Raw genomic sequence first — 26,904 nt, 5'->3', positions numbered from 1 at the left:
TATCTACATAGGTGTATAGAGGCCCATTTCCAGCAACTATCACTCCAGTGTTCTAATGGTACAATGTGTTTGCTCATTGGCTCAGAAGGCTAATTGATGATTAGAAAACCCTTGTGCAATCATGTTCACACATCTGAAAACAGTTTAGCTCGTTACAGAAGCTACAAAACTGACCTTCCTACCCCAAACTTTTGAACGGTAGTGTACACACGCTTTAGCTTGAGGTGTTGTTAGCTAATAATAGCGACGTTGATAGTTAGCTTTAGCTGTCATTGAATGTATATTCTATCATAACAACATTACAACAAACACCGGGCAATGTGAAGGAGGGCTACGTCACATCTATAATCATCCACTAATCCATTATTCACTCATCCTATCCTCAACCACTTATCCATCCATCCATCAATGCACCACATCAAACTGTTTTTGTTATTTTTTGCAAACTCAGGAAATAGGTCCGTGGACACAGAAACAAAATAATTTAAATCAGAGCCAATAGCAGTACATAATGTGAATATTTAATTGATATTGTTGTATCCTGTGTTTTTGTCTGATTGTAATTGTGATCATAAAAGTAATCACTCAATGATCTTCAAATTTTGAAGGGTTAGGGGTAGGGTTAACCCCATTTAGGACGGTTAATAGCTGAGCTAAAGATGAACTCCATGTTCTCTCCCGTCTCAAACAAAACTTTTCCAACACTGATGCTGAGTAAAACTTCTGTCTATGCAGCTTCTTGTGCTTGGAACATGTTACAAAGAGACTGGAAGTTGACTGAATTTGTATCCTTAAATGCTTTTAAAATGTACAAAACCCAAAACCAGTGAAGTTGGCACGTTGTGTTAATCGTAAATAAAAACAAAATACAATGATTTGCAAATCCTTTTCAACCTATATGCAATTGAATAGACGGCAAAGACAAGATGCTTAACGTTCAAATAGAGAAACTTTGTTATTTTTTGCAAATTTTAGCTCATTTGGAATTTGATGCCTGCAACATGTTTCAAAAAAGCTGGCACAAGTGGCAAAAAAGACTGAGAAAGTTGCGGAATGCTCATCAAACACTTATTTGGAACATCTCACAGGTGAACAGGCTAATTGGAAACAGGTGGGTGCCATGATTGGGTATAAAAGCAGCTTCCATGAAATGCTCAGTTATTCACAAACAAGGATGGGGCGAGGGTCACCACTTTGTGAACAAATGCGTGAGCAAATTGTCCAACAGTTTAAGAACAACATTTCTCAACCAGCTATTGCAAGGAATTTAGGGATTTTACCATCTACGTTCCGTAATATCATCCAAAGGTTCAGAGAATCTGGAAAAATCACTGCACGTAAGCAAACCAACATTGAATGCAGGTGCCCTTCGATCCCTCAGGTGGTACTGCATCAAAAAGCGACATCAGTGTGTAAAGGATATCACCACATGGGCTCAGGAACACTTCAGAAAACCACTGCCACTAACTATAGTTGGTCGCTACATCTGTAAGTGCAAGTTAAAACTCTACTATGCAAAGCGAAAGCCATTTATCAACACCCAGAAACGCCGCCGGCTTCTCTGGGCCTGAGCTTATCTAAGATGGACTGATGCAAAGTGGAAATGTGTTCTGTGGTCTGACGAGTCCACATTTCAAATTGTTTTTGGAAACCAAAGAGGAAAAGAACCATCCGGACTGTTATAGGCGCAAGGTTCAAAAGCCAGTATCTGTGATGGTATGGGGGTGTATTAGTGCCCAAGACATGGGTAACTTACACATCTGTGAAGGCACCATTAATGCTGAAAGGTACATACAGGTTTTGGAGCAACATATGTTGCCATCCAAGCAACGTTATCATGGATGCCCCTGCTAATTTCAGCAAGACAATGCAAAGCCACGTGTTACAACAGTGTGGCTTCATAGTAAAAGAGTGCGGGTACTAGACTGGTCTGCCTGTAGTCCATACTTGTCTTCCATTGAAAATGTGTGGCGCATTATGAAGCCTAAAATACGACAATGGAGACCCCGACTGTTGAACAACTTAAGCTGTACATCAAGCAAGAATGGGAAAGAATTCCACCTAAAAAGCTTCAAGAATTGGTCTCCTCAAACATTTACTGAGTGTTGTTAAAAGGAAAGGCCATGTAACACAGTGGTAAAAATGCCCCTGTGCCAACTTTTTTGCAATGTGTTGCTGCCATTAAATTCTAAGTTAATGATTATTTGCAAAAAAAAAAAAAAAAGTTTCTCAGTTCAAACATTAAATATCTTGTCTTTGCAGTCTATTCAATTGAATATAAGTTGATAAGGATTTGCTAATCATTGTATTCTGTTTTTATTTACGATTTACACAATGTGCCAACTTCATTGGTTTTGGGTTTTGTAAACTGAGAGCATTTGAAGGAGCCTCAGTTATCTGTCACTGTTTTACTTGATGTCCGTCCTGTCACTTTATGTGTAACTTTGCTGCCTCTTGGCCAGGACTCCCTTGAAAAACAGGTGTTTAATCTCAATGACATTTTTTACCCTGGTTAAGTAAAAAAAATTTAGTCTTTGACAACGGAGCTTCGACTCCCACACAGTGGTTCCCTTAAAAGGCCCAAAAAGAAGTTCACGCAGGGTTTGTGCATGACCAACAAGGTAGCCTTCCATCATCTTCTACCCCCTCATCTGACACACAGTGAATAGTGCTCCACAACTATTCCACAACTCCCACTCAGTAAGCTGCAAAGGAGAAAAACCCTAGATCTAATTCACTCTGCACTCCTACGGCGCCTTCACTTCTTACACAACAGCCACCCCCTCATGGAGTGTGTGTGTGTGTGTGTGTGTGACGCATAGGATGGAGACGACACTTCATCCTACACATATGAACTGACACACACACACACACACACACACACACAGTCTGTCACCAAGGCACGTCAATGTATAAACCCCACACAGGCGCTCGGAGAGCAGGAGAGCAGGCGAGACGTGAAGAAGTGAAGATGGAAGAGACGGAGCGGCGAGAAAGCCAAAAGAGAAGCGACCGGAGCACCATTGGAGAAAAATGGCCAATTTTGGACCGAGCCTAAAAGGTAAGTTAGCTGCTTTCATTTCGTATTGTTTGCTTTCATTTTTATCATGTAAAAAAACTTGTGTCTGATTTTAGATCAATTCACCATCCATTCATCATGAACTTTATTTGACTATTGAAGTTTTTTTTCTACTTCAGCACAATTTAAGCATTTTTCCCAAATACCTGCTTTGTACATATTTCTTACACTGTATGCCATAATTCTGTTTTGCGCTTCCACAATAAATAGAATTCCCCTCAAAAGGATGAAGTTGAGCTTCCCCCCCCCTCGGTGCGCACGTGTCCCGGCCATGCAGCATCGTCACGTTGCTGCTTCCCCCCTCAAGAAGCAGTTGCCATGGCAGCGGCGGAGGAAGGCGCTGGTGATGTCAGGCGTACGCAACGCCTCCGTTCCCTCGACATGATCAAAAAATAATAAAAAAAACCTCATGACCCTGCATCACTACTAAAAGCAGCAGTCATACAAAGACAAGGATGTCCCGTCTAAAAGATCAGAAAATCAGTCCGAACAAGTCGACTGATGAGCATCCAGAAATGCAAAAGCTGCCTCTGCCCTTTTCACACACATACACACACACACACACACACACACTTTCACACACTACTAACACACTCATCTCATTCCACATTCATGCACAAAAGCACCAAATGAGTGCTGGTTTATGCGCAGAAGTGCAAGAAAAAGTACACTGAACATGTTTATTTTGCTTTTCAGCCATCAAATCAACAGCAGACCAGTGTGAATAAATTGTGTCTTTCTTTGGAGATTTTACATTCAATACAGAGCAGCGGTTAGTGTGGTCCAAATAAACGTCACCCTGAATCTTTACAAGTGTTGTTTTCTGAGTGTGTGACATGTCATCTCCCACTTTGCCATTCAAACAGACTAATGGGGCCAGCTGTGGACGCACGCTATGAATTCTGCTTTGCAACAAGTGACTGCTCAATTTTTATTTTTATTTTAGCTGGAAAAAACACAAGAAAGTAATACGTTTTGTTAAAACATTTAAATAAATGTATTAAAATTATTACTGTCACATCCATCCATCCATCCATCCATCTTCTTCCGCTTATCCGAGGTCGGGTCGCGGGGGCAGCAGCCTAAGCAGGGAAGCCTAGACTTCCCTCTCCCCAGCCACTTCGTCCAGCTCTTCCCGGGGGATCCTGAGGCGTTCCCAGGCCAGCCGGGAGACATAGTCTTCCCAACGTGTCCTGGGTCTTCCCCGTGGCCTCCTACCGGTCAGACGTGCCCTAAACACCTCCCTAGGGAGGCGTTCGGGTGGCATCCTGACCAGATGCCCGAACCACCTTATCTGGCTCCTCTCGATGTGGAGGAGCAGCGGCTTTACTTTGAGTCTCCCTCCGCATGGCAGAGCTTCTCACCCCATCTCTAAGGGAGAGCCCCGCCACCTGGCGGAGGAAACTCATTTCGGCCGCTTGTACCCGTGATCTTGTCCTTTCGGTCATAACCCAAAGCTCATGACCATAGGTGAGGATGGGAACGTAGATCGACCGGTAAATTGAGAGCTTTGCTTTCCGGCTCAGCTCCTTCTTCACCACAACGGATCGATACAGCGTCCGCATTACTGAAGACGCCGCACCGATCCGCCTGTCGATCTCACGATCCACTCTTCCCTCACTCGTGAACAAGACTCCGAGGTACTTGAACTCCTCCACTTGGGGCAGGGTCTCCTCCGCAACCCGGAGATGGCACTCCACCCTTTTCCGGGCTTTGCTGTCACATGATACATTTATTTAAACCGATTAATTACACTATTGAATTGTGATTAATCACAGTAAATTTCTTGCTTGCATAATTTAAATTAACTTCATACACAAGAAAGTGATAAGTTGTGTTAAAAGGTACACATTGATATATTTTAATTGGTGCTGTCAAATGATTAATTGCTTTAATCTGATTATTAACACTTTTTAATTGAGATTAATCACAGTAAATGACTTGCTTGCATACTTTAAATTGACTTTACACAAAAAAGTAATACGCTGTGTTAAAAAGTACACATTGATATATTTTAATTGGTGCTGTCAAATGATTAATTGCTTCAATTTGATTATTAACACTTTTTAATCAAGATTAATCAAGATTAATCAGAGTAAATGACTTGCTTGCATACTTTAAATTGACTTTACACAAGAAAGTAATAAGTTGTGTTTATATGTTATAACTAGTGCTGTCAAATGATTAGTTTCTTTAATTAGATTAATTACACTTTTGAATTGTGAATAATCACAGTAAAATACTTTAATGTAAATTAACTTGACACAAAAAAGTTGTGTTGAAAGATTTCAATTAATATAACATAATTAGTGTTGTCAAATGAGTAATTTCTTTAATCAGATTAATACATTTTTTTTAATTGAATTGAATTTACACAAGAAAGTAACAAATTGTGTTAAAAGATAGAAATGAATACATTATAATTAGTGCTGTCAAATGATTAATTGCTTTAATCCAATTAATAACACTTTTGAATTGTGATTAATCAAGATCAATTACAGTAAATGACTTGGTTGACAAGACTCTGCAGCATCTGGTGGACATCGGGGGCGGTACCTCTGGATTGGCAGACCGGGGTGGTGGTTCCTCTCTTTAAAAAGGGGAACCGTAGGGTGTGTTCTAACTATCGTGGGATCACACTCCTCAGCCTTCCCGGTAAGATCTATTCAGGTGTACTGGAGAGGAGGCTACGCTGGATAGTCGAACCTCGGATTCAGGAGGACAAGTGTGGTTTTCGTCCTGGTCGTGGAACTGTGGACCAGCTCTATACTCTCGGCAGGGTCCTTGAGGGTGCATGGGAGTTTTCCCAACCAGTCTGCATGTGCTTTGTGGACTTGGAGAAGGCATTCGACCGTGTCCCTCGGGAAGTCCTGTGGGGAGTGCTCAGAGAGTATGGGGTATCGGACTGTCTGATTGTGGCGGTCCGCTCCCTGTATGATCAGTGCCAGAGTTTGGTCCGCATTGCCGGCAGTAAGTCGGACACGTTTCCAGTGAGGGTTGGACTCCGCCAAGGCTGCCCTTTGTCACTGATTCTGTTCATAACTTTTATGGACAGAATTTCTAGGCGCAGTCAAGGCGTTGAGGGGATCTGGTTTGGTGGCTGCAGGATTAGGTCTTTGCTTTTTGCAGATGATGTGGTCCTGATGGCTTCATCTGGCCAAGATCTTCAGCTCTCACTGGATCGGTTCGCAGCTGAGTGTGAAGCGACTGGGATGAGAATCAGCACCTCCAAGTCCGAGTCCATGGTTCTCGCCCGGAAAAGGGTGGAGTGCCATCTCCGGGTTGCGGAGGAGACCCTGCCCCAAGTGGAGGAGTTCAAGTACCTCGGAGTCTTGTTCACGAGTGAGGGAAGAGTGGATGGTGAGATCGACAGGCGGATCGGTGCGGCGTCTTCAGTAATACGGACGCTGTATCGATCCGTTGTGGTGAAGAAGGAGCTGAGCCGGAAGGCAAAGCTCTCAATTTACCGGTCGATCTACGTTCCCATCCTCACCTATGGTCATGAGCTTTGGGTTATGACCGAAAGGACAAGATCACGGGTACAAGCGGCCGAAATGAGTTTCCTCCGCCGGGTGGCGGGGCTCTCCCTTAGAGATAGGGTGAGAAGCTCTGCCATCCGGGGGGAGCTCAAAGTAAAGCCGCTGCTCCTCCACATCGAGAGGAGCCAGATGAGGTGGTTCGGGCATCTGGTCAGGATGCCACCCGAACGCCTCCCTAGGGAGGTGTTTAGGGCACGTCCGACCGGTAGGAGGCCACGGGGAAGACCCAGGACACGTTGGGAAGACTTTGTCTCCCGGCTGGCCTGGGAACGCCTCGGGATTCCCCGGGAAGAGCTGGACGAAGCGGCTGGGGAGAGGGAAGTCTGGGCTTCCCTGCTTAGGCTGCTGCCCCCGCGACCCGACCTCGGATAAGCGGAATAAGAAGATGGATGGACTTGGTTGCATAATTTAAATGAACTTTACCCAATAAAGTAAATATGCTTTGTTAAAGGATGCCAATTATTATGTTATAGTTAGTGCTGTCAAAATATGAATTACTTTAATTAGATTAATTACAATTTTGAATTGTGATTAATCATCATTAATCACAGTAAATGACGTGCTTGCATGATTTAAATTGACCTAAAAAAATAAATAAATAAATTAACCTCACAAAATACACCAATATTTTGTTGTCAGAATGTCATACGCATGTGTTTTTTTTCTTTGTAAATATACGTAATTTATTTGCTGAAACTTTTGTGTGCTCACAATAAATCGGGTGATTAATCTGCATTGATACATGATTAAAGCAATAATTTTTTGTCATTAGTCACATGCGTTAACTCGTTAAATTTGACAGCCCTAATTATGACATACAATTGTTTTATTATTATTTGTTTACTTTCCTTTTCATGTAAGTTTGAACACTTAGGTGGAAATGGCATTGTTTGTCAAGAAAATTTGAATAAAAAGACTTGTAAAACAAACAAACAAAAAAAAAAATATATATCTATACATATATATATATATATATATATATATATATATATATATATATATATATATATATATATATATATATATATATATATATATATATATACGGTACATGGGTTATACTTGTATACCGCTTTTCTACCTTCAAGGTAATCAAAGCGCTTTGACACTATTTCCACATTCACCCATTCACACACACATTCACACACTGATGGTGGGAGCTGCCATGCAAGGCCCTAACCACAACCCATCAGGAGCAAGGGTGAGGTGTTTTGATCAAGGACACAACGGACGTGACTAGGATGGCGGAAGCCGGGGATCGAACCAGGAACGCTCAAGTTGCCGCAACGGGGCCACGCCGACCCCATACGTATATAAATATGTATATATATATATATATATATATATATATATATATATATATATATATATATATATATATATATATATATATATATATATGTGTGTATATATATATACAGTATATATATATATATATATAGTATATATTCATTAATTTTTTTCACAATGTCGCAATCTCCGCATTTGCATAATTGTCCATGATGCATTTGCAAAACGGGAGTAAAAAACATGTATAGCAAAACAAATAAAGATTACAAACATTTTGTATAATTTCTAGTTGTATTATTTATTTTAAATATTATTGATCTACTTGTGAAATTACTGTTAATATCTGGTTACTTTCTGTTGTAACATGGTTCTATCTACTTCTGTTAAAATGTAACAAACGCTTATTCTTCTGTTGTTTGGATACTTTGTATTAGTTTTGGGCGATAATACACATTTAAGTATCGGTAAGTATTGTATTAAGTATACAAATGCTGATACTGTTCCTTTAAATTTTCAAGATCATTGAATGATTACATTTTCGATCAACATTATAATCAGACAAAAACACAGGATGATGGGGTAACAGTATCACTTAAATATTTTAATTATTTTGTACTATTGGCTCCAGCACCCCCCGCGACCTCAAAAGGGACAAGCGGTAGACAATGGATGGATGGATGAATGGCTCTGATTTAAATCCCTTGATTTCTGCTCTTAAAGTTCAGGGACTTATTTCCTAAACTACCAAAAATTGACAAATGACTTCTGTGATAGTAAAACTACCGAATCATTGCACTTGGCATTGTCACAGTTGATATTTGTATCAATCCACCCATTTTTGTTTACATTTAAAGAGCGCGAGCTTGCTGTTAGCGGTGGCTCATTGTACCCTCCTACAGTGTGTAGTGTAACATGTTTAGCCATTCCTCGTCCTCCAGTGATAATGTTACCTGTAAGAACCATAGTTTGTTTGCCGCCATGGAGGCGATAATAGCTGACTTAGAGGCGGCTTTACATTAGCAAGAATGCTGCAGTGTGTTGAGGACGCGTTTGTTCGCTTGTCTCTGCCAAATGTGCGGGACACAGCTCGAATGTGTCATCATCATTGATTGATTGATTGGTTGAGACTTTTATTAGTAGATTGCACAGTACAGTACATATTCCGTACAATTGACCAGTAAATGGTAACACCCTTCAACTTGTTTAAGTCGGGGTCCACAATAATCAATTCATGGTATTAAAATCATGCATTATCACGTTATAACAATAGTACTAAATGCTTTAAGTGTGCCACTATAATATGATTAAAGACATGAAACTATTTTTTTTATACCTAAGGTAACTTCTGTTCAGTAAGAATACTGTTGATGTCTATTTTGCTGTAATAAAATGTAATGCATATTTTCGCCAGCAGAGGGCACTTTGTACATCCTGCATTAATTGAAGCTCACCGGAAGTGAAAGTCATTACGTGATGAGGAAGTGAACTAGCAACAGGTTGAATCTGCGCCTGTTAGACTACATTTTCCTGTTTTGCAGGTAAGCAAAGTTTTTAACACAATATATGTAATGGACAACAGCAGTAGTAAATTGAAGGTGCCCTGGATTGCGAAAGAAGTCGAGTTAGTGAATGAATGAACACGTTAATGAGCTCGTTAGAGTGACATGCTGTCTGAAAATGGCGGACTCCTACTACACAGCTGTCTTTATTGTTTGCCAATTAAATGTTTCGTGTTTGTGTATGGATATAAATGATGTAATATAACTTCTCAGATGTCCATACAACTATAGGTGAAGCATATGTTGGTGAAAAACAGGTTTTAATCAGAGTATATGTGTTTTGTCATGTCATGCTCATGTCCAAAACTTATTAGGGTGTTACCATTTAGTGGTCAATTGTACGGAACATGTACTTCACTGTGCAATCTACTAATAAAAGTCTCAATCAATCAATCCATTGAAACACTATGCTAATTGTAAAGCTAAGCTAACAGTACACCGTGTTGCTACACCAGTACTAATGCGTGTATTGGACTGTGATGAATGTTTGTATTTTCCCCCCCACATATGTGTGTTGAAGTTAAAGGAGCAATATGTAATAATTTCATGTCAAGTCATCATTAAATGGCCCTGATATGTCAAAAGTAGAGATCTCAATGCCTAATGTTTGACGCCGAGATGAGCGGTCGCACCCTCTTTCGCTCCCGATCGGGAATCCAAACAACTGCTCGGATTATCCCACACTTCCTCCTTTTTCTACTGTGGATCACGGATTTATATTTTAAACCTCCTCGGATACTCTACCCTCTTGAAAATGAGAGTCGAGAACGCGAAATGGACATACACAGTGACTTTTATCTCCACGACAATACATCGGCGAAGCACCTTGGCTTTGGAGCTAACGTGTTAGCATCGTGCTTGTCTGCACATCGAGGCAGAAGAAACATGCCCCTGACTGGAAGGATAGACAGAAAGTCAATAATACTACTATTACTTCTACTATCAGGAGACACTGAACTCAACCCTGGACCTGCAGCAACACGGTTAATGTTGTCCCGACTGGCGAAGACTAGCAATGCTACTGCTAGCGTCGCCATCGAAGCTAACTCAGCTACCGGCTCATCTCAGCTCAAGCTCACCTGTGCTCCAGCGGTCGGCGGCTCGGCGGAGGACTTCGCCCCGTTCATCGACACGGTCGGAGGCTCGGCGGCGGCGGTGGAGGACGACCCGGTCATCAGAGAAGGCAGCGACTCAGCGGCGGTGAACGACGCGGCGGCTGCGGTGGATGGCGACCCAGACATCGGTGATTGCGGGGAACTGCACGAGATGGCGGGGGTCCACGCGACCTCTCCCGGGTCCCGGACGGTCGAGGACGCGGCATACACAGGATTTAGAGGCGCCTTTACACAAACATTTTCGTTATTCTCGTTCTCTTTGTCTTCAAAAAAGCCCGCCAAAAGGAAACCAAACCCATCCCCCAGCAACCCTACCTGGCCTCCTCCTCCCTCTCCCTCCCCTCTCTCCCTCCCCTCCCCCTTTCTCTCCCTCCCCCTTCACCTGGAGGACGATCAATATGCCCCTCTCTCTCTCTCCTCTCTCTCCTTGCTCTTCAACTGCAACAGCAATAATAACCAACAATTTTTCTGGTCAGTACCACAACACAGCGGACTCTGATGCTCTTTTTGGTTCCAGTGGACTACACATCATCCACCTTAATGTGAACAGCCTCTCTGGAGCCAAACTCGACCAAATCAGAGAAATGTTCCTCAACACAAAGGTAAAAATCTTGTGTTTCTCTGAAACCAAATTTGATCAAAGTATTTCTGACTCAGAGATAGAAATACAAAACTTTTCGGTTATCAGAAAGGATAGGAATAAACACGGTGGGGGCGTTTGTATGTATATTCACCAGGATATTAAATACATAACTCGCACTGATCTTAATCACAATGACCTGGAATCTGTGTGGGCGGAAATCAAATTTAAAAACGCTAAGCCGGTACTAATAGGGACTGTTTATAGACCCCCTAATCAGAGTGATTGCTATGGGGCTTTGGAAGAATGCTTGGCGGGGACAGACAACATGGAGAAAATTATAACTGGGGATCTGAACACAGATATTCAACGCAAAGATGCACCTGTCTTCAGATCCTTCAGCAAGTTTTGTAATCTGCACGGTCTTTCCCAGCTAATAGCGCTACCCACAAGGGTGTGTGATTCCACCCAATCAACCATAGATCTCATTCTCACTTCAGACCGGCCTAAAATAAAAAATAGTGGGGTCATGATCTGTGGTCTTAGCGACCACTATCTAACCTTCTGCACCCGTAAAATAGCTAAACCTAAAGCCAATGGCCACATAACAGCCCAATCCAGATCCCTCAAAAAATACTCCAATGACAATTTCAATTTAAAATTAGATGAGTGGGACTGGTCCCCTGTGCTCGCGAGCAACCTGGTCGATGTCGCTTGGGATCGCTTCAAAACGGCGTTCCTAAAGATACTAAATGACATGGCTCCCGTGAAAACAGTCAGGATCAAAGCCCGCTCGGAACCATGGATGAATCCGGACCTATTAGCTGCCATAAAAGACAGAGACAGGAAATACTCTGAATACCAAAAATGTAAAACAGAAGTAGATAAACAACCCAATAATATCAACCTCAAATTACTCCTTTCAACTCTCAAAAAGCAATGCAATAAATTAAGAAATAAGTCAACCAACCTGACTAAATCCTTAAAAAAAAATTACATTAAAGACAAAATAGAGGAAAACACGAATAAGCCACGTGAGCTCTGGAAAATTCTCAACAACCAGCTTCCTGGTTGCAGCCAGAAACTTAAAACAAGACTCACCAACATCAGCATCAAGGAGGGTGACTCCCTCATTACAGACAAAATGGAGGTAGCTAGCAGACTTAACATCTTTTTCACCAGCATAGCCGCAACTCTTGTCAACAAGCTGTCCCACCACTCTGGTCGCTTTGGTGTAGAACACATTAAAGCCTTCTACAGAAAGCTAGGAGTATCCAACGATGATTTCAAATTAGAAATGGTCACAGCTGATGAGGTGTTTAAAAAATTGAGCGCGCTCCACCCTAACAAGGCCACCGGCCTTGATAATATTCCCTCCAGATTCCTCAGGGACTCTGCCTCCATCATTGCCCCGATCATCACGCACATAATAAACCTATCAATTACACAAGGCCAAGTACCAAAAGATTTTAAGATAGCAAGAGTAACTCCCCTCTTTAAAAAAGGAAGCAAATTGGAACCTGGCAACTTCCGACCTGTTTCTATTCTCAGCTCCATTTCGACAGTAATGGAGAAAATAGTTTATGAACAGGTCGATAGTTACCTTGCCACTAATAAACTCATGTACAAATTCCAATCCGGCTTCAGAACTAACCACTCCACTGACACATGCCTTCTCTATCTGACCGACCACATCAAACATGAGGTGGACACGGGCAAATACTGCGGCATGGTCATGCTGGACCTTCAGAAGGCCTTTGACACCGTTAACCACGCTATACTGTTGGATAAGCTCAGAGCAATCGGATTTAACAAAACCTGTTGGAGCTGGATGCAGTCTTACTTGGAGGGGAGGGAGCAGGTGGTAGAGGTGAACGGCACCGTGTCCCCCCCCCTCTCGGTGAGCTGTGGAGTCCCCCAAGGCAGTATATTGGGACCTTTACTGTTCCTAATATACATAAACGACATGTCATCGGCATGCGACTGTGAATTGTTTTTGTTTGCGGATGACTCTGCCTTGCTGGTATCAGACAAGGACAAGTCACAGGTAGAGAAAATCCTCAGTGCTGAGCTCTGTAGAACTTGCACCTGGCTCGCTGACAACAAGCTATCCATCCACTTGGGTACAACAGAATCCATCCTGTTTGGGTCCCAAATCAAACTTAAGAGAGTCAATGACTTCAACATAAAAGTAGGTGACAGTGTCATCACCAGGAAGGATGAGGTCACCTACCTAGGTTCCATTCTAGAGGCTAACCTTTCCTGTGACAAAATGGCAACCAAGGTAATCAAAAAGGTTAACCAACGAACGAGATTTCTCTACAGAATTTCCTCTCTGGTCAACAAAAGCACCTTGAGGATTCTGGCGGGAACTCTCGTTCAACCCTTTTTCGATTATGCATGCACCTCCTGGTACCCTAGCACCTCCAAAACCCTCAAATCTAAACTCCAAACATCTCAGAACAAGCTAGTCAGGTTACTTCTAGACCTCCACCCCAGATCCCACCTCACTCCTACCCACTTCTCTAAAGTGGGCTGGCTCAAGGTGGAGGACAGAGTTAAACAACTTGCACTGAGCCTAGTCTATAAAATCCGCTACACCTCCCTGATACCGAAGTACATGTCAAACTACTTCCTTAATGTAAATGACCACCATAACCACAACACCAGGGGGTGCTCCACTAACCACGTTAAACCCAGATTCCGAACTAACAAAGGTCTTAACTCATTCTCTTTCTATGCCACATCAATGTGGAATGCGCTCCCAACAGGTATAAAAGAAAGGGCATCTCTATCCTCCTTCAAAACCGCAATAAAAGTTCACCTCCAGGCAGCTACAACCCTAAACTAACACCCTCCCCGGATTGCTAATAATCAAATGTAAACAATCAAATGCAGATACTTTTTCTTTTTCTTATGCCTTCTGATCTCTCTCTCTCTCTCTCTCTCTCTCTCTCTCTCTCTCTCTCTCTCTCTCTCTCTCTCTCTCTCTCTCTCTCTCTCTCTCTCTATGTCCACTACTTGATGTCCATACCCCCCCCGCCCCTCCACACCCCTGATTGTAAATAATGTAAATAATTCAATGTGATTATCTTGTGTGATGACTGTATTATGATGATAGTATATATGATAGTATATATCTGTATCATGAATCAATTTAAGTGGACCCCGACTTAAACAAGTTGAAAAACTTATTCGGGTGTTACCATTTAGTGGTCAATTGTACGGAATATGTACTTCACTGTGCAACCTACTAATAAAAGTCTCAATCAATCAATCAATCAATCAATCCAATAACATCGGCCTGCCGATATTATCGGACGATAAATGCTTTAAAATGTAATATCGGAAGTTATCGGTATCTTTTTTTAAATTATCGGTATCGTTTCTTTTTCCTTTTTTTTTATTAAATCAACATAAAAAACACAACATACACTTACAATTAGTGCACCAACCTAAAAAACCTCCCTCCCCCATTTACACTCATTCACACAAAAGGTTTTTTTCTTTCTGTTATTAATATTCTGGTTCCTACATTATATATCAATATATATCAATACAGTCTGCAAGGGATACAGTCCGCAAGGACACATGGTTGTGCGTGCTGCTGGTCCACTAATAGTACTAACATTTAACAGTTATTTTTACTCATTTTCATTAATTACTAGTTTCTACGTAACTGTTTTTATATTGTTTTACTTTCTTTTTTATTCTTGGAAATGTTTTTAATTTATTTATCTTATTTTATTATTATTTTAAAAAAAGGACCTTATCTTCACCATATCTGGTTGTCCAAATTAGGCATAATAATGTGTTAATTCCACGACTGTATATATCGGTATCGGTTGATATCGGTATCGGTAATTAAGAGTTGGACAATATTGGAATATCGGATATCGGCAAAAAAGCCATTATCGGACATCCCTAGTCAAGAGGCATTAATAAATCATGTTATTTTTGAATACCTCTATAACTGATAACGGTAGTTCAGCTGGGATAGGCTATTTTCAAAATTAGATTTACAGCCTCAAAATCGTGTTATTGTTTTCATTTCGATGTCCCGCCCTCTACTGTTTGACCAATTAGAAAGTCTGTGAGCGTGTCACATCCAGGTTGCCAGTTACGCGCAGCGCTCTTTGTCTGCTACTGCCACTGGTAAAGTTACTAAACATGTCAGACCTTAGTAAATCTAAAAGGCGTCGTTACGAGTCTCAACTTATTCATGACAAAGCCAGGAACAAAACAAGGATTTGTATCGGGGATGCCTTTGAAAGATGGAGACGATTGAAGGCGGAGAAGATTTTTTCATCTGACGCCAAACTTGCTAATTTCCTCCTTGATAGGTAAGTAAGGCATTTACGTTTTCTTATTACTTGAAAATGGACATTTGGTATGTAAACTATATTGTCCAATACAGTCTAAGATATTGTCTAACAAAGCTAGTATGTTTGTGCAACGAATGCTTAGTGTAATGCTTAGCATGCCAGCCTGGTCACACATCGACATATAGGCTAACGGGGGAAATAAATGCCCGTTAGCCTGTATGTCGATGTGTATTCGAACTGACAGGACAAAATATATTTTCAACAAATAAAACCAATGTGAATATGAGTAGTGTCAGTGCCTATTTCGTTCTCAATATGCTGATACGCTGAGGAAATGGGTTACAACATTAGCATGACTGTCATCATGGCAATGTGAAACATATGGAGACAGCCAAATTACATGATAAAAGAATTCCTCATTCGTTTAGCCTATAGGCATACCTTGTTAAATTGTCTCCTCTTTAGTTTTGGGCGTACATTAGGCTGCTAAGCATGCTCTACTTTTTTTCACCAGTATAACCATTGCTAGCATTGGTTGTAGTTTCTTTTAATTTTTTTTTCTGATAGTACTGACAATAACCTTATGATTGCCATTTGTTGTGATATTGTACGCAGGCATGACATACTTTTTCCTGAAAACAGCCTGATTTCTGTGTAAAATGTGTTGGTTAGATATTTGTTATTGTAAACACTCTATTCAGCTATTATGGTTTCAGCACCTCAACCCCTAGTAAGAGGCAGTGGTAGTTTAAAGTTCCTTGGAGTAGCCCAGTCGATCGAGCTGGATTCGGCTGCGTATCTGGCAACATCAGTCAGGAAGAGAGGGAGGGGACTACACAATTTTGACTGTAATTGCAGTACCTTACCTAGCCACATTAATACATATGACTCTTTTAAAGTTAAAGTACCAATGATTGTCACACACACACTAGGTGTGGTGAAATTTGTCCTCTGCATTTGACCCATCTCCTTGTTCCACCCCCTGGGAGGTGAGGGGAGCAGTGAGCAGCGTGGGCTGCGCTCGGGAATCATTTGGTGATTTAACCCCCAATCCAAACCCTTGATGCTGAGTACCAAGCAGGGCCCCATTTTTTGTAGTCTGTGGTATGACTCGGCCAGGGTTTGAACTCTCAACCTCCCGATCTCAGGGCGGACACTCTAACCACAAGGCCACTAAGCCGCACAAAGTAAACGCTGTGTACTCATAGGAAGTCTAAAATGCTATATGTTCATTTTTAGTATGGATAAATACACATGAATATAGAAATTACATTTGGCTCCTATAGATTTTGTTTAATAAATACAAGTCATAGAGAAGAAAAAAAGATAGTTGAAAGCACCATTAACACAGTATTTTGAGGTCATTAAAGGGTTTGTTGATAAGGTAAAACGTATATTGGGATTTTGTCAATTTATAAAGAGGATGGATGTGGAGAAAAACTACAAATATAGCAAAAGTGATTGAGTACAATGGTAATATTGTGTTTTGTATTTCATTGTAATACGGTAAAAGAAAAAGTCAGTTCGTGATGAGGATGTGCACAAGCAACACAAAGTGCACAAGCAACAACAACAAAAAAAGATTGCACGGGAAATGAGTTGGCCCATCATTTTCTGCAGTGTAAGGGATTAAAGCTAATTGTTTTTTTATATCATGTATCATTTATAGAACGCAACCATTGGGTTATTTTTAAACAAAAATGTCATGTTTTAAATTTTCTTTTTTTTAAGTACCGATACGATACCATCCCACTTCTGTTTATGAGTGCCAAATGTATTTGTGGCGGTCCAAATGTATTCACTACAGGCCTTTACAAATAAATGAATGTATGGGAAACTCTGTGTAATGACGTTTAAAGATTAGTCACAAATTATGTGTGCCATTTCTAACATCTTTTCAAAGCAAGTGAAAGTGAGAACACAGCCAACCAAAGTGGTTGGTGCCCAACTCATTATTTGTCATATAAAATCACTCCTGGCAACATCAAATAATGTAAAAAGACAGCTTTCCTTTTTGCATATCACACCAAAAGAGAAAAAAAAGACTTGTTAGGTCCACGCTTGCCATGGCGAGTGTCTCCCACGCATAGAGCATTAATGGACACACACACACACGCACGCACGCACGCACGCACACACACACACACACACACACACCTCGCGACAAGCAGCCATCATTGCACACAGCTTCTCTAGAGCCATAAAGAATTCATGACGAAACGCCGGGAATTTCGAAGCATTCGCACTTAAAGATTTTAAAGCCATTTAGAAAAAACACTACTAAACCTCCAGCGCAGCCTTTTCATGTGAAACTAATAAATGCATTAAAGGATGGAGCGCTTTCTTTCATTCAAACAACTGAGGGATCGTGAAATGAGTGAGATTACAAATAAATAGATGTGACAGTTTTGGAAGCTTGAATTTATTGTAAAATATTTTGTGTTTGTCGTTCTCTATTTTCCCACCACCCACTCCTCACATTGTTTTATAAGTGCTAAAAACCCACCTTTGTGGACATGAACATCACAAATGCACCTTGTTTGAAAAGCCTAAGAACAGTCTGGATTATTGCACTAACACAAGGGACATAATCCATTGCTAAAGGAACATTATTACAGTCTCATGCACAAAAATACACATCATTAGACTTTTTTTCAGTTGCTTGTGAAATTATTGCACATACAAAAAACATATTAAAAAACATGCTTAAATTGGACACATTTTCATCAATGAGATCCGCTTTAGACTCGTCCAAGTATTGTGTCAAAGAAAACTTGCATTTAGGGATGTGCCGATATGTCGCCATCGATCGGTATCGGCTGATTTGCATGAAAACATGAAAAAAATAATTTATTTTGAGTCCTCTGGCTGACAAGCTAGCAGCTAATTGTGTCTCCATACACAGTTTGTAATCACCTCCATTACATCAAATAAACAACATTTCTCAATATTTTAAGTCAGCGATTCTCAGACTGTGGTATGCGGGCTCCATCCAGTGGTACGCCAAAGAATCACCTCAGTGGAGTGTTTTATTTTTCTATATTCAAACACAGTGTTAATGTTCAAAGTGTGTGTAATGTTACAGTGGCCAAATTATTAAATATACTTGTTAAATAAAATATCTGCCTTGTTTTTAATGACTACTTAGGCCTACTACGCTACTGTATGTTAATGTTAGTCATTATGGTGGTACTTGGACAGCCAAGTGTTGTACTTGGTGAAAAAAAGTTTGAGAACCACTGTCTTAAGTATCATTGTCAAGTATTATCACTGGAGGACGAGGCAAAACATGTTACACACCGAGAGCAAGCAGAAGCAGGCATGCTAATAGCAAAGCTAGACGCTAGAATCAACTCCAAGAAATAAGTGCTTAGTAAAGTTTAAGAAGTGTAGATGTAAGTCAGCAGCTAGTAACAAGAAATGAACAAGTAAATAAGGTGTCGAGAAAGGATAATACATCAACACCTGTTAGTGTGTCAACATTGTCACAGTCAGAAGTACACAAAGCGTAAGAGGGCAGATCGATCCATAAACGGGTGGTGTCGACATCAAGGGTAGTATCAGGACATGATCAATACTAGATCGACATTTTTATGTTCTCAAAATCCCTTTTTTGTTTTGTTTTTGTTAATGTTTACAAATTTAGGGAATATTTCCTTTGGCACAGGAGGACTTTACAGAACCTAAAAGAGTAATTCTGATTTTGATTAAATTAAATTAGTTTTTGATTTTGTTTATTTATTGGGTTCTGTAGCGGAGGTAGTAGTAGGTGGGGTCCATGACCCCAAGGGGTCTGCAGAAGTACTGCAGCGGGAGCTTAATCAGTATCATGCTTTGAACCTCGAAAAACTGTGTGCACTACAAAATGTGCTCATTGTAGCCTGTAATCTTGACTCGCTTATTTTGATCAAAATAAATCATAACAAATGGTTTTATTTATTTTTTGTTTTGTACGTTCAAGTGTTGTATGTATTGTGCTCCTGAGTTAATGTTGCTGATCATTTTAAAATTATTTTTGAGTTTATTTAATTTTATTTTTCAGTGTCGAATATTTATAGTTCTTATAAGGATACTTTATAAAATATATACATATCTTTTCTGTTACAGACTAAAAACAATGTAAATTAAGTTATTTGTTGTCAATCTATGTTTGTTTTTTGTTTTTTTACTTTAATGTTAAAAAAGATACAAGGGTATGTAGAGGTGTACTTATAACAATTTAATAGACAAATGATACTAATTATAGTCGCGGCGGAGAGTGGTTGGGAGGGGTGGAGCGTGAAATGTTTTGTTTTTGGAGGTGAGGTTAAACAACTTATTTTTTGGGCTGTATGATTACATCTTTGTTGCATTATTAGATAATATTAAAGTTTAAAATATATGCAATTGCATGCAGAACATGTTTTTTTCCCGTCAAAATGGAAATGCATTTAGTAAGAAAAGATGAAGTACTTTATAGATGCATATTATTTCCAGGCTTGTAAAATTATCTGGCGGGCCATGAGTTTGACACCTGTGATATACCGTATTATTTTAATATGTTAGTATTGCACAATAACAAGGTCCCTTTAGGACTAGTTTAATTTAAAACCGGATTTTATACAGGATATACAGTGGGGAAGGGATTCATATGACCCCATTCCTGGGTGGATTTCGCGTGAGAGGAAGAGGAGGGGTAATCATTTTGCGTTGCAGTTTGCTAAAAATTATGGAAAGCGCCACTCTACATTAAGTCTGTGAATCTTTGGGCACCACACGATTTAATTAAATTCTTGGGGGTAACAATTCGATTTGACAATTCGAAATCCATAGAATACAAAACAGCTCTGCTAAATTTCGATATTACTTAAAATAAAACTGGTTTTGTTTAATAAAATTCTACCTAAACATTTAATAAAATCAAAAACAAAAAAGGCAACAAGAGAAGTATCCAACCTTCTCTTTTCTAAAGTAAATGTGTACAGCAGACATGATCATCTACTTTAACAATATGATTTACCTTAGTTGCTAAACAGGGCAGATCCACAAAAAAAAAATCCCCCAAAAAATCAGTAAAACAATTTTTCTAATCGATTTAAAAATCATTACAAATAAGAATTGCAATTTTTATTTGTGACACTTTTAGACGCTGTGGTCAAAGCTGGAATTGCCACAAAACACATTTGAAGATATTCAACACTCTACTGCCACCAGGGCGGCTAAAGTGGATAGTGCACGCCCTAAATTCGTAACGTTTCACGTGTCAGGTAAACAGCGACAAATGGGGCCATAAGAATCCTATTCCTACTGTATATATACAGTCTCCTCGCTCCATCACTCCATCATTTAGTGGTCTTTGGCCTGGAAAGCGTTGAAGACCCCAGTTCTGTTTACTTTGTTTTACTCAAACAATTGCATGTAATATACAAGGAACTCATTCAAATATTGTGATGATATTGTTAAACTGTCGAAGCACTCACAATATTGAACAATGTACAGTTAATACATGTGATCGGTATTGATATCGGCCGACTCACTCATGGATGACCGGAATCTGCAGCATAAATCCCTGATCGGACCATCCCTACTTGCAATGCACCCAAAGGTGACGGTGTCGGAGTACTGCTAGCGTGCATGTTTGTTAGCAGTGAGCCTGATAACAATATTGTGTGAACAGTTGCAGTAGTCGGGCTTGTAATGACAGCACTATCAGAAAGAGCAGACCCGACAAGTCTTAAACGGCTCCCTGGAGAGGAAAGACACGAGAAGGCAGTGATGAATAGAAGGAGAACAGCAACACCGTGCTGACATGGCAACAACGACGGCTAAATAAAAAAATTAAAATACAGGTTTGCTGGCGCGTACGAGTAAAAGGGGAAAAAGAAGAGAGCTTGTGTGCTTCAGGCCGACGAGACAGAAAGTAGAGCGTCTTGCGCGACATGGCGGACGCCGGCGTGGGCGACATACCTATGAGCGAAGGCCAGCGCGTTCTGCGACGGTTCTGGTCTGGATTCCGAGTTGGGTGTGGTGTCGCAGATGTCGTCGGTGCCGTTGATGTTTTCCATGGGCGGAGTCACAGGGGTCAGAGGTGAGGACAGCTCCCCAGCTGGAGATTCCTGGAAAAAGAAAAAGTGTGACCAACATTATTTTACTGTATTACAGTATTATAGTAATACAGTGGGACCCCAACTTAACAGTGTTTCTCGGCTTAGTTATGTTTTAAGTTGCGAGCAAAAATTTGAGTTACCAGCATCCCCGCCATTCGTCGGTGTAGCAAATGTCACAGTGAACCCTGTAAGATGCGACCAAAACATCTGGTCTTACTCGCTAGCATTAGTTTATAGCTAGAGATCCACATAACTTTGTTTTCCAACCATGGGAAGGAAGAAAGTAAGACTGTAGAAGATTGCTGATAATAAGAATGATATTCACTGAATTAAAGAAAGAAATCATAAAAAACATGACCAAGCACGAAGCAATTTAAGCGCATCATTGCTCGGCTGCTGAACAGAATGAGTGTAACACAATATTTAAACGTCAAAAAGGTATCCATGAAAATATAGAGAAGCTGATGGTGTGTTTGACAGAGAAGCAGCTGGAAGGATATACCGTAGATGTCCACTTTTCACGGTAAATCCATCCATCCATATTCAACCGTTTGTCCCTTTTGAGGTCGCGGGGGTACTGGAGCCTATTCCAGCTGCACTTGGGCGGAAGGCGGGGAACATGCTGTACATTACTATTTTACTTCATAAAACTACAGTAGTTGTTAGTAGTACATTCTGTTGTATTATTTTATACACTAGTTCTTATCTAAAAGTTTGTTGTCACATGTTAAAAGTCTGCTGTTTTGAGGGGGCAAGCACATATCAAATTGATTTTAATTAATTTTAATGGCCGACGGTAATTTGAGGTACAAATGTTTTGAGTTAAGAGCTCCGTCATAGAACCGATTAAACCCGTAAGTTACGGTGCTACTGTATACATTATATTGGGTATAATATACTGTAATAATATAATATACATTATATATTTGATATACAGCATATATTAATATAATGTGTTAAACTACTGTACATAACACACAAAAAAAACTGGTTCCTTTAATAAAGTTTTCACTGATCTGATTGTTTTTGCCTTACGTTTACGCTGACCGGCCACAATATTAGGTGTTATAATTTTGTGAAAATTAAAGAGGGAGAAAAATGTTTTGTCCAATGCTGTAACCTTGTGAACGGTTAAAAAAAAACATCTCCACGTGTTAAAAAAAAAAAGGGGGAAAAAAATATTTGTAGATTAGGCTACGAAACTTCCAGTGAGAAAATAATTTATTCTTGTGAATATTTTGTTGAAATATTGATTATTTCTTAGTTTTTTTTGTAGGATCTAGGGGACATATGTCCCCTGCGCCTGCAGGGGTCAGGGGGTCTGTGCTGCAGTAAATTATGTTCCGGCACATTAACACCCGCACGTTAAGAGCATTTGTGAACTGTTGAGAGCGATCAATAGCGGTATTTTTTGTTGACACTTGAGAGACGATGCAAGGTTATAATCACACTTCAACAACTCTATCATGTAAATGTTGCCTCTCTTCTCGGGCAGCGTTGCAAATAAAAATCTGTTCTTAACTTTTTTACCCGGGACAAATAAAAATCAAATAAATATATACATACATGTAATCGAGGGAGTCATGAAGCCACGGTGTTGTTAAATGTTTACAAACTACATTACTCAGAAGGCTTAGCGCTGTAGGAAGGAATCGGAAGTAAGTCTCTGCTACCCTGGAGGACGACAGTTGATACACGTTGCTGTTGCTGCTTCGTCCACACAAGAAACAAACATTGGTTTTGATTCGACAGGTGATGTGTGCGTTTGAGCGTCGCTCAGAGACAAATTTGATAGGCAGGAATGACGATTAGCCAAAATGTGTGGGGTAAATGTTGGCTTTGGACAAAATTGCAAGGCCGCATTTAATTTGTGGGGGTTGGTTGAATGTACGTGAATTGGCGAGATCATGTCGTCCTGCAGGGACTGATAATTGTGATGATTCAGTGTATTATTTATTCAGTGTAATTATTAAAGAATACTTTTCTAAAACACATGTGCATCCTTTATTTTCTATACCACTTGGCGTCGGTGAGCTGGATCTGTTATATCTTTATAAAGAATGCACTGCACAGGAATTGTTCTTAGTTGTTGATTACTCCACGTCTTGTAGCACAAACACACCAGACTTGGTACACTCTTCTTTTAATGGCAAGTGACGTAGACAAGAGCCAACCTAACGAATGCGCCCTCTATTGGCCTATCTCTTATAAGTGTAATTATCTCTCAAGGGACTGGTCACCAGTCAATCACAGAGCCATATACTGTATTATGTATATTTTTTTGGCCAGAGTACTCAAAGAAGCATGCATATACTTGCGTAATAACATCTCATGCTAGTGTTAGTATTTTTATTTGTATATATATTGTTTTGTTTTTTTTGTTACCAATTTTGCAGCCATACACGTCAGAGTCATATTATGTGGTATTTGACACGTTAACCGTTAGCATACTAGCACGCTAACAAAAGCATGCTTACATTATTTGCAAACTTTTCAGCTGTACTCCTCAGTCATATAACTTGGTACTTGACACATGCCAATTTTTTTTTTTACCAATTTTGCAGCCTAACACCTCAGAATCATATTACTTGACACATGCCAACTGTTAGCTAGCATGCTGACATTAGCATTTTGCCATATTTTCAGCCGTGCACCTCAGAGTCATATAACTTGGTACTTCACTCACGCTAACGTTAGCATTTGTTCTGTATATCGTACAGTATTCTGTATATTGTTTTGTATATTGTACAGGATTGCTTATTGGTTTTACTGGATAGTAGTCTGTTTATTTCAATTCTTATTTAAAAAAAAATCTTTATTACTACTTGTGTGATTTATTTGTATTCCATATTTGTTTCCACTACCACACTTTAAATTGGAGTCCTTAATCTTGTTATATGCAAATATAATGTCAATAAAGTCCATTCTATTCTATTCTATGCTATCATGCTCACATTAACATGCTAACTCTTTTAAAAAACAATTTTCATCCAAACACCTCAGACTCATATTACTTGATACTTGTCACATGCATACTGTTAGCATACTAACGTTAGCATTTCAGTTGGGCTTGGACATTTTGGCGGCTTGCACAGTTCAGCATTCACACGCAATTTCTCCCGAAATTGCCTATTATAGTTTTTAGCTGAAATTCTACTGACTGAAATAGACATGCTAACCGCTAACACACATCGGCATCATTTAGATCAATGTGTACACAATGCAAGAGTACAAAATATTTAAAAAATATATATATATATATGGAGCAGCAATCTCTGGAGTCTTTTATTATAGGAGATGGCAGAGAAAGTGAGAGAAGCTCATAAATGAATCATCTTTCTCATATGCATAAATACTTCACTTGGGAAATGATGGATGTGTGTGTGTGTGTCTGTGTGTGTGAGAGTGTGTGTGTGTGTGCATGCTCGGCTGCGTCTCACACTGATGAACTCTTTATGAGCACTCGCACATGCTGATAAGTCATTAAACTGCTCTGTATAACATTGGGAACATGGAAGAAATGCACCTTATCTTTATGTCCCATACAAGCAGCGAAACGACTGGTTTAAATGGTGCAACATGCATGAAACCAAGCTATTAGGACAGTGCACTAACACAATGGCCTTGCTTGTGCATCCCTAATGGACAAGAAGGAAGTCGGAGATAAGCAGCAGATTATGTCTCGTGTTGCACTTCCTGCTCCTCATTCAAAGTGGCGGAGCTCCATTGGGCTTTGGCTTAATGGGAGAAGCATGTTAAGCGCGTGTCTTGTTTTTTTTCTTTCCCCAAGGAGAAACATTATTATAATAAAAATTACAACTTTTTGTGTATCAAATATATTTCCCACTGTGATGTGATGATGACCAGAGTGAGTTTTTCTCCGGAGAGTCTCTTTCAAAACGCTAATTTCTTCTCGTACGCCTACACAATGTAAAACCTCACCTATAGGCTCCTTATGATGCGCAAAGGCTTTGTTTACTTCAGTTCATGAATATAAAGTTGCCTATCGGTATCCATTATGCTGCATTAGGAGGTAAACACTCCCCAGGGACCTTTTTACAGAAGTGCTCTGAAGTAGTCCTTACTTACAGTTAGTTAATAAACACACATCATACGCAATAGAACCACATTTTTAAAATTAAAAAAACACAAATGTTATCACATTTTACTTCTTAAAAAAATGTGTTCGGTAGGCATTTTAGTGTGTAACAAATTTGCGAAAAATACTAATTTTGAAGAGTTTAAGTGTGTTTAGCTCAATTATTACATAAAGTACCGCTTTAATCAGGTGTGCCCACACTTTTTCTGCAGGCGCGCTACTTTTCAATTGATCAAGTCGAGGGGATCTACCTTATTCATATATATGATTTATATTGATTTATTTATGAAAGAGATATTTTTGTTAAGTTAAAGGTGTTTAATGATAATCCAAGCATGTTTAACACGGATTCCTTTCTTTCATGCAGACTGATTGATTGAGACTTTAATTAGTAGATTGCACAGTACAGTACATATTCCGTACAATTGACCACTAAATGGTAACACCCGAATAAGTTTTTCAACTTGTTTAAGTCGGGGTCCACGTAAATCAATTCATGGAAGACAAGAATATAAGTTAGTGTATCACCTGATTCTGATGACTTGCATTGATTGGAATCAGACAGTAGTGATGATAACGTCCGCATTTTTGAAAGGAGGAGAGAAAAAAAGTCCTCCTTTCTGTCCAATACCACATGAAAATGGTTGGTTTTTGGCATCTTATTTGTCCAGCTTCCATACTTGTTTTTATACACTTTACGAGAAATACATTGGCGGCAAACCCTGTAGCTTGCTAGCTTGTGTGCATTAGCTTTTCGAGACTCTTATTTTGTTAGCGCAGGCAGGATGGAGCAGCACCTTTATTGTGAAGACAGGAACTGTGCGATCGGTTTTTAGGCTTTTGGCGGCAGGTACAGCGCGAGAGTCTGTTAAAAATAAAAGCGTTTCTCGTCTTCCTCCGCTTGCAGCAGTCAACCTCGTCTCACAAAATTATTTGGTGCCTTGAATGTCAATTAAGTGACGGAAGTGACGTCACTTAATTGACATGAATGAATGATCAAATATGTCTGCCAGATGCATTGTTGCAGGTTGTAGCAGTACAACTAAAGAAGGGGTCAGCCTGCATACATTTCCAAATGATGGCACTATGTGGAAAGTATGTCCCTCTCCAGTCCAATTGACTGGTGCAAAGTGAGACTAGTGTCATTTGCAGGCATCCCTTTGATGATTCTGACTTCAAAGAAGAATGATTTTGGCGGCGTTTGTATGAAAAAAATGTAAAAGACTGAATTC

General features: G+C 39.9%; 2 protein-coding genes across 3 annotated transcripts in view; one reads left to right on the top strand and one right to left on the bottom strand.

The window, feature by feature from the left end:
• homer1b (homer scaffold protein 1b) overlaps positions 1-26,904 on the bottom strand; it is a 112,969-nt gene that overhangs the window by 13,129 nt on the left and 72,936 nt on the right. For both annotated transcript variants that reach the window (XM_062050871.1, XM_062050870.1), the window contains one exon: positions 21,434-21,582. In XM_062050871.1, the coding sequence (XP_061906855.1) occupies positions 21,434-21,582 (149 nt within the window). The remainder of the gene's footprint in view (positions 1-21,433; positions 21,583-26,904) is intronic.
• The window catches only part of tent2 (terminal nucleotidyltransferase 2), a 114,534-nt gene continuing 97,005 nt past the window's right edge, over positions 9,376-26,904 (top strand). Inside the window, exon 1 of the mRNA XM_062050869.1 lies at positions 9,376-9,446. The gene's annotated coding sequence lies outside the window, so the exon portion shown is untranslated. The remainder of the gene's footprint in view (positions 9,447-26,904) is intronic.

This window comes from Entelurus aequoreus, linkage group LG06 (genome assembly GCF_033978785.1).
Source record: "Entelurus aequoreus isolate RoL-2023_Sb linkage group LG06, RoL_Eaeq_v1.1, whole genome shotgun sequence".
Lineage (NCBI taxonomy): Eukaryota > Metazoa > Chordata > Actinopteri > Syngnathiformes > Syngnathidae > Entelurus > Entelurus aequoreus.
Note: the sequence above shows the minus strand (reverse complement) of the source record. Positions and strands in the feature narration are given on the sequence as shown.